This window comes from Impatiens glandulifera, chromosome 7, assembly GCF_907164915.1.
Source record: "Impatiens glandulifera chromosome 7, dImpGla2.1, whole genome shotgun sequence".
Classification (NCBI taxonomy): Eukaryota; Viridiplantae; Streptophyta; class Magnoliopsida; order Ericales; family Balsaminaceae; genus Impatiens; species Impatiens glandulifera.
In genome coordinates this window covers 4,250,367-4,259,691 of record NC_061868.1, presented here as the reverse complement: position 1 = coordinate 4,259,691, position 9,325 = coordinate 4,250,367, and the positions used below count along the sequence as shown (strand labels likewise).

General features: G+C 31.5%; 1 protein-coding gene across 1 annotated transcript; it reads right to left on the bottom strand.

Moving 5' to 3' along the window:
• Nucleotides 1–1,277: 1,277 nt before the first annotated feature.
• On the bottom strand, nucleotides 1,278–9,190 carry LOC124945488 (dihydrolipoyllysine-residue acetyltransferase component 3 of pyruvate dehydrogenase complex, mitochondrial-like). The gene is made up of 19 exons (XM_047485933.1): nucleotides 8,962–9,190; nucleotides 8,456–8,507; nucleotides 7,630–7,724; nucleotides 7,184–7,281; nucleotides 6,848–6,885; nucleotides 6,474–6,529; nucleotides 6,326–6,400; nucleotides 6,155–6,247; nucleotides 5,246–5,482; nucleotides 5,072–5,144; nucleotides 4,385–4,476; nucleotides 4,159–4,244; nucleotides 4,016–4,091; nucleotides 3,183–3,250; nucleotides 3,032–3,098; nucleotides 2,852–2,947; nucleotides 2,660–2,762; nucleotides 2,445–2,540; nucleotides 1,278–1,668 (listed from the first exon to the last, which is right to left on the bottom strand). The coding sequence occupies exons 1-19, from the start codon at nucleotides 8,998–9,000 to the stop codon at nucleotides 1,598–1,600; spliced, it is 1,611 nt and encodes a 536-aa protein (XP_047341889.1). The 5' UTR covers nucleotides 9,001–9,190; the 3' UTR covers nucleotides 1,278–1,597.
• Nucleotides 9,191–9,325: the final 135 nt, after the last annotated feature.

Sequence of the window (9,325 nt, the reverse complement as noted above, 5' to 3'; positions counted from 1 at the left end):
ATTTTATTTATTTATATATTTATAAATTCAAACAACAAACTTTAATTTATATATATTTAATTCATTTACAGGGCTGATATGAGATACTTGTTTAAAAAGAATTTTTCTTTTAATTTTAGTATTCAAATATGTTCAATTTATACTTTTTATTTTTTAATTAATAAAAAAAATTACTTTAATAATAAAAAAATATTGAGTAATATTAGATAGTCTAATATATTTTATTAACTCCACAAATATAAAAATATAAAAGTGTTTAATTACACAAATAAGAAATATTAATTTTATTAGTTTTGAAAATATTGAAAAGAATAAACATTTTAAACTAAATAATGCTCCTACTAAAATATGAAAAGATGAAAGATATAATAAGTAAAGTTCGAATGATTATGAAAAGAAAATATTTTTCAAAATAAGTTCGAAGGAAAAAAACACTTCAATAACTGAAGAAGAATCCACGTCACATATTGAGCCTTTATTTACGAGATGAGAGGTAAGAAGAATGAAAAAAAATATCTGAAAAGGCTTTCCACATGAGGATGAAGAGCCCGGTGAGAGCAAAAATGTTTTTTTTTTTTTTTTAGAAGTTATGAAAAACGGTTGCATTTTGACCGTTAATAATGAAACTCAACATGTCGAGCCATAAGAATTGAGGATAAAAAATTTCAAGATAAAACATTTTCTTTATTTAGTTGTCATAATCATATTGATGTTAGTGTAGAGATTGAGATGGAAGAAATAAAATGGTTATAAGGTAAAAGTAAAACATATCTTATATCAAGCTAATGATTAAGTGACTTTGAATATATTTTGGTCTATTTAACCATTTCGATTGGTTTCATTTTGTTTGTCAAAAATTATTACTAATTATACAAACTATGCATATTAATTTTGAAAAATAAGAAATAAACACAATCTTTTTTTAAAGTAAAAACTATAAATTGTAACTATATTATCTATATATATATTTGTAAAATTAAAAATTTATTTTAAATGGTAAGACTTTATTTTAATGAATTATATATAGATGAGATCACACTTGACAATAGTTTATTCAGACACAAATTCTTTAAGTTTATTGACAATTTTTAATATAGAATCTGATGTTTCCAAATGGTTTATATATTCAAACAAGAAGCAAGATCATGCTCAAAATAGTGCTATCAATAGAAAAGCACTCTTCTTCATGTTCTCTGCATTTCTAAATTATGAAAATTGGCTATATATATTCTAAATCATTGACATCACACAAATGTGGAAAAAAAATATCATAAATGTTTGCTGGTGAAATGAAACTGAATTGCTAAATACTTTTGGATCAAAAGTATTTCAATCAAATGAAATACAAACAGAATGGGGGAGGGGTTTTTATGTACTCGTTTAGCGAACAAATTAATCGCAAATAATATGCCCATTTATTAACAAAATTACCAGACACCTCTTGCCCCTATTATTATTGATTGGGAACCCCAACCCAAAAAAAAGAGGGGTTTTGCTCATGTTTAAGAATTCGGGTTGATTCCGTAAGTAAGAAAAATTGAGAAACGTCACTTAACTTAGAGCGTTGAACCTCAAAGTAAGAAAAAATTCACTTAACTTATAGCAACATTGTTTCGGGGTTCTCAATATAGCCTTTGAATGCCTTCAGCCATTCCGCACCAATTGCACCTAAATTCGGGAAATATACAAATTTCAGGTTTCATGATAAATATAAAATATACATTACAGTTTTGGCACAAAACCATTGCAGAAATTAAGGAACAAATAATAAATTTAAGTGGAAGGAGGTAAGGTAAGTCTTAAAGATAAGTTTTAACCTACTATATAAACATAGTTAAGTAATTTAATGGTTACCAAATTAAGGCTTAATTTCTTTTTGGCTAAGTTTTATAAAAATCTAAATAATTAAGTGATTTTAAATAATAACTTAGACCTTGTTTGATCTTGAGTTTTTTGAATAACTAGTATATTGAAAATTGGGTTATTTGTGTAAAAGACACAAGGGGTATAAATATACAATGTCTTTTACAAGTGAGCTTGTTTGATATTGGATTGTTTGGAATTTTTCAAATTAATTTTTTATACCATCTTCAATCAAATCATTAATAAAAATACCAAATTACACGACTTTATTTTAAAATTTAAATATTAAGTACAAAATGATACTCTAGTAATTTAATGCAAATAATCAACTTTTCCATCAAATAAGATTTTGATTTTATAATCTAGTTTTTTTTTTCAAATAACCTCATATCAAACAAGGTAATAGACAGTTTGGTCGATGATTTGAATGATACGATTGATAATGAGATAATGGGTTATTTGAGATTAAATTCAAATAATCCATATCCACACTAAATCAAATAAGCACTTAACTATTTAAATTAATTGATAAATTGTTCTTAGCAAAAAACAATTTGATGAGTTGTGGTAAGGTAACATACCATCGATAACGCGATGATCACAGCTTAATGTTATAGCCATGAAGCTGGCAAACTTGAATTCCTCAGTGCCTGAACCGGGTACAACTCGCTTTTCCGCTGCTCAAGAAAATCTCAAAGTGATGATTTATGATAATGAAACCCCCAAAATGAGGGAGACTCCTACGATTGAATCATATGAATGAACTCCAGAAAAAAAAGGGTAACAATCATCTTACCAGAACCAACTGCAAGAATACCGGCTTGGGGTGGATTGATAATTGCACAAAATTGTTTGACACCGAAAGGACCTCCCAAATTCGACACAGTAAAAGTTCCTCCCTGAAAAATCAGAAACCAATAAAAGGAACTTTTAGAAGTGGTTGTCAAACTCGAAGAACTTTGTTTAAATGTAACAACGCTACTAGAACCTCATAATCTTCGGGCTTCAAACTGTTATCTTTTGCTTTCTGTGCCAATTGTTTGACCTCCTCAGAAATCTTAGACAGGCCTTTCTTGTCAGCATCCTGCAAATTATGTAATCAGATAATTAAGTCGAGTTAAGCATAATGTTAGCCTAAGATGACAGGTTTTGGAATTAAATGACTAACCTTGATCACAGGAACAAACAATCCATTTTCTGTCTGGACGGCTACATTGATATTAACATTATGATACCTAGATGTGATTGTTGGAACATAAGGATTATAAACTTATAAGAGAGGAAGTATAAATGATGTTTTGATTATTTGATTTACTTACTGGCGGATATAATCATTTGTCCATGAACTATTGCATTGAGGAACTTTTCGAAGAGCCAGAGCAGCAGCCTGGTTACAAGTTTAGGTTTCAATCAGATTGAAAATGGAATACTTCTTAGTGCTTATTTGATGTGGGTTTATTGCGAATATTTTCAAATAACCCACTTCTTACACCAAACAAGGTTATTTGGAAAGTAATTAGTTAGTTATTCAAATAACCCCATATCTAAACAAGGTCTTAGATAAATTGAATTGAAGAAAATAATAGCAAATGTTCAGAAGGGTTTGAAGACAGAGTATCAGCATCTAATCAATCATATGCTAGACGAAATCCCACTTTAACAAAGATGATTTTGCCTTGGAAAATCATTAGACAACAATCCGGTACTTAAAGGCTTGCTTCATGTGGGTTATATCCAGATAATCCCACATTCCATCAGCGGTCACCCCATCAATTTTTCTATTAAAGCAACTAACTAGCAAAATATACTTATTTTATTCCTTGTTTTAGAATATCAAATATAAAGGTTATTTTGGTCATTGATCCAATTTTCATCAAACAAACCGTAAGATATTCCATAGTTCTATTCAGCAATCCACTGTGAAACTGATACAACTAGTTCCAAAATTAGCGAGAGCTTATTTCTACTATTTTTTGTTTTCTGTAAAAAGTGATTTATTTGTGTAAACTGACTAAAATATCCTTATTAATTAATAATTTAAAATGTTATAAAGAACACATTATTCTTTATTCTAGTTGATGATTTGAACAATTTGATGGAAGAAGTGATTGATGATGAGACAGTGGTCACACAAATCGAGTATTGTATGTACCTTGATTACTAGGTCATTAACTGATATTCTCTTTCCACCTGAAGCTTCCTGCAGAGTGTTCAGGTGGCTCCGCAAGCTGTAAACATCATACAAAGTCAGATAAAAAAACTGAACTTATGCTATTATGTCCATAAAGTACTTACTTCATCAGCTTATCGACACAAGTATCTACAGTCAAATAATAATGGGGAATGGTTTGTTTCGACTGCAGCAACCGCGAAGCTGTGATCTGAGAAGCATACCAGTTGGAATAAGAATCAAAGAACACAAATTTCTCAAAGAAAACAATGCTTGGACACATTACCCCACATTCAAATAAATAGGTAAAGAATCATCAAACAATTATTCATGAATGGGGTTATGAGTTACCTTTCTTATTTGAGAAACAGGGAGATCTGTGTAATCTGCGGCAGTAGTGCCAGCCTTGGGGCCCACCTTTGGAGCTTCCTTACCTCGAGAAGCTGCATAAAATGACAAGTCAAACAAAGGACAAGATATTTTATAGCCCCATTTGGAAAAACTTATGATTTTTGTTCTTTATCCGGATGAAACGAGAAACAACCAATAAATTATGTCTTTCTGTAACCGGAGTCAAATGAGAAACAACCAATAATTTTTTGAATTTGTGCCTTCGTTAAGTTTAGTTTCCAAATATAATCTCACATATATATGTTTTTTAATCCAAAAGTTTTGTACCAAAAGCATTTTCAAATGGGGCCTATACAGTAATACAATCATATCAACTTCAAAGTGACCATAAGATGTAAACACAAAGGAGTGAAGGACAAACTAAAATGAAGCATGGAACTTAGGGCTTGTTTATTGTGAGTTATTTGGATTATATAAAATAATCAAATATCTCATCAATCCCTCAAATCATTAATTAAAATACCAAAATACCCATATTTTTTTCTTTATAACATTTTAAAATAATACTAAAGGGTATTTTGGTCATCCCCAAATAATCCACTTTCTCAACAAGCAAAAATAATAGGATTTAACCCAAATTACCCTACATTGAACAAGCCCTTAAAACAAAATATATATATTTATTACCCAAGTACTCTTCAATATCAGCTTTGACTACACGTCCATCAGGACCTGTTCCCTTGACACTTGAAAGATCCACCTATGTCCAAGGATTGTGTCCAAATGAGTTAGAAAGCAGTTAAGGATATTAAGGTCATAGATGTATCTATTCATGAAATAACATAGGAATTGCATGATTACTTTATTGTCTTCTGCTAGTTTCCGTGCAAGAGGACTAGCAAATATGCGATCATCAGTAGGAGGAGCTGAACTGGTTTTGGCAACCTTTGGTTCTTCAATCTTCTGTTCTTTTGGTGAGGCAGAATCAGTTGCTGGTTTAGGGGCAGGAACAGGAGCAGGAGCAGCGTCAGATTCCGAAGGACTATAATCTTTGAATTTAGCAATGTGCTCCTCCTCTTCTACAGTTATGGCGATTATCTGCAGAATATGAGACACAAAGAAACATATGTATTATAGAGAGTTTGCTACATGAAATTCAATTCCATTACATCACAATTATTTAATATTTAAGTTAAATGCCATCTTTACATGGCAAAATCCTGAAGATTGAAATCACATACTTCAAGCAACAGCTGGTTTCGTTATAATAGTGATATGAATTTATTTCAATTAACAAAATAAGACAAGTTGAATTAACATAATAGGCAATGTAGAAAAGATGGGGCAAATTGAAACAGAAGAAACCAATAAAAGGATATGAGTGTGCTAGGAAATCTCCCATCTAGACCAACAATAATTCATCGCATAACTTTTACTGAACTGGTTTAGTTTTTCACATTGTTGATGTGACCTTCGCATTTATTGTGGCTTACCTTGTTTGATGTGGGTTATTCGGGATTATTCTAAATCTACCATTACGACATCTAAATCAGCAACCAAAATATCAAATTACACTTACATAATTTTTTTATAACATCTTCAAATATTAAATAATAAGGATATTTTGGTCATTTTACCCAAATATCCCTTACACCAAACAGGTTGTTTGGAAATAACCAATTGCTTATGAAGAAAAGAGGATAATAATCATTTTTCAAAGAAAAAAAAGAGCAGTAATAACAAATAGCAAGGGAAAGAGGAACTTCTTACTCCACCAACTTGGATCTCTTTGGCTCCATCACCTTTTACAATCTTTGCAAGATAACCTTCCTCCATGCACTCCATCTCAACAGTGGCTTTATCCTTCAATGTTGACATGAATCAAATGTAAGATTCATTTCATGCAATCATTGACATAGTCAACTGACATAAAAAACCAACCGTTTCAATTTCGCAAAGAACTTCACCAGGAGAGACCTTGTCACCTTCCTTTTTCAACCACCTAGCAACATTCCCCTGCATTGATTGAACCGTCATCAAGAATGATAATTCTGTGAAAGTGCATGAACATTTTTAGTTGAGAATCTACCTCTGTCATTGTTGGTGATAGTGAAGGCATCCCAATCTCTTGGTGAGGAGGAAGATCTGCATTTCCAGAATTGTTTGCAAACAGTATGGGTATCAACATTATGAATAGCATCAGCAGGGTATATACAACGAACGAAAACATATTACCCAAAATAATTAAAATGGAAGTAGTAAAATGAGCAAAATAAATCAAAAAAATAGTGACACTAGATTAATTCTCATTTTGATAATGGTAATGAACCAGCTAGTCAAGGTTTACAAGACTATATATATTTAAAAACACCAATCATGAATGAATATAATATTCAAGGTCAAAAAGATTTTGCAATCAACAACATTTTCTAAAACAGAACCAAGTATATGATTGAACCATACCTGAATTTGAGGAATAGCCTCTCCTTGTGACTTGTGAGCTGATACCAATTAATAAAAGAATTTGGTTAGACTATCATTTGAAACCATATAGATAGATGTAGATTGAGGGTGGAAATATAGCTCATTTGGAAACACCAATTTGTCTTCCCATCTGGATCGGAAACTGAACTCAGTCTCACACAAATTCAGTTTTTTTTTGGCAGTTTCTCAACTAGATCCAGATACAAAAATAAAAGTGCTTCCAAATAGGATCATGGTAGTACGTACAATAATACGAAGAAATGTAGTTAATTCTCATTATATAAAATAAACATGAAAGAGTTAAAGAGAAAGTACCAAGAATAACCTTCTTGGGACACTGAGCCCATAACTTGGGTTCCCATCTTCATTGATGTCTTCAACATGCTCAACCCATGTGTTCCAAAAGATCGGACCTACAAACACAACATCCAACTCTCCTATGAATGAAAACAATTTTTCCAAAAGATTGATGGAGATAAATAATATGAAGAACCTCAAGAATAGACTATAATCAAGAGAAATTAGATCAAACATCCAATTTTATTCACAAATTATTTACTGTAATTTTAAGTATTTATATATTCCCCGACCTTTGTATCTAATTGGGCTTTGCAAAATTACAACTTTTCAGCCTTATCTTTATAATTTTCATCGGCCCATAGCCTTATTACTCTCTTATCCTTTTCAGTAACACTAACCCTAATCATTTCATCTTTTCAAAAGATTGGGACAGAGATAAAGAATAGATTAAAATCCAATACCTTGAAAAGGACAATATTTGATTCTGTGTAACAATTTTTGGGATTATCAACTTTTGAAATGAATCCAGTGTTCGTCCTACAAACTTCAGTTCTCCCTACAAAAAGTGACAGATGAGAAAGAACTCAAATTTCTGTGAATGAGCAAATATAATGTTACAATTAAAATCATAAAGAAGTTTAGGCAACAAAAAAAAGGGTAACAAAGTTGTTCAAGGTAACTAAATAGATTGATAATTACTCACTCGCGTATCCATAGCACAAAATAGAAAACACGGATAGGAAAGTACTACTAATCAACTCATATTCTACCAATCCATTCACAAACTAAACATCAGGTGAGTATCTCAAAAGTAGTTCTTAGACAAGATGATCCATTAGTTTCATCCATTTTCCACATGAGCAATGAAACTACAAAAGACAAACTTGGGGTCAAACTGTAGCCTTATATTTCATTAACAAAGTGACCCTTACAGAGGATAACAGAAAGTTCATTAGGTAAGCTACTCAGATTACAAATATACAATTGGTCATAGCATCATTAAGAGCTAACTTTAGCAACACAAAATGTAGGCTTATATTTCATTAATCCATTAGTTTCACCCATTTCACATGAGCAATGAAACTACAAAAAATCAAAATTGGGGTCAAACTGTAGCCTTATATTTCATTAACAAAGTGATCCATACAGCGGATAGCATAAAGCTCATTAAGAGCTAACTTTAGCAACAAGATATGTTATTACTAACTAATACCAAATTCAATATGATGGCCAGTTCAGAAATGTAAAGAAATATTGAGATAGCAGGATCTTGGATCAGGTGCTTACTTGTTCCTACAATGGAAGTGCTTATGCTACTTGAAAAGCCACGAACTGTCAGCTGCAAAACAAAACAAAACAAAAGATGGTGAATTTAAGCACAATTATATCCTTTAAAGAAACAATTGATAATTACAATACTTCAACAATGTAATGGCAAACTGGTTTTCTGTAACTTGAATTCCATTTTCAGACTAAGAAGCCTGTCAAGACTTGAGAACCCTAGAGCATAATTATACATATATCATGAATTTCACTCAATTTTGTCACATCTGCTGCTACAGTTTTTAACAGGTGATTTTGCCAAAAGTTGCGTCTCATATCAGCCTTATTAACTATGCAGCTCAAGACGCTTAAATTAATCAAATTGAAACAAGCCAGTGGCATTTTTCCAGATGATCGAGGACTGTAATCGATTTCATATCCAATTATATGAAAAAATCAAACATAATCTGGATCATTTTAACGATAATCATGCTAACAATCAAATTGTAAAGAGGTAGGCGGAATAAAACCTTTTTAGAGTGAGACAAAACACGAGATGCGTACGACATGGCTTCCTTGAATGTCCAAAATCGGGAACGAGAAGGAATAGAGCTTCAAAAGTCAAGAATCGCAGATGTTAGTGGCGATGGCTGTTCTATAGAGCGAGAGGGCGTTCAGTTTCTCTCTCCTCCAATATTCGAAAGAGAATTTGTGCTGCGGCTTTGTGCTTTCTGAATCTGACGATGGAACTGCGTAGGTGACCACGTCTACTTTCCTTCTTTCTTATTTTTCCAATTCTGACTTTTTATTTTCAAATAAACCAAACAGGAGCTATTGATCTAGGGTTTTATTACATTAAAAAAAAAGAGATTTTTCAAATAAAATAATATATAA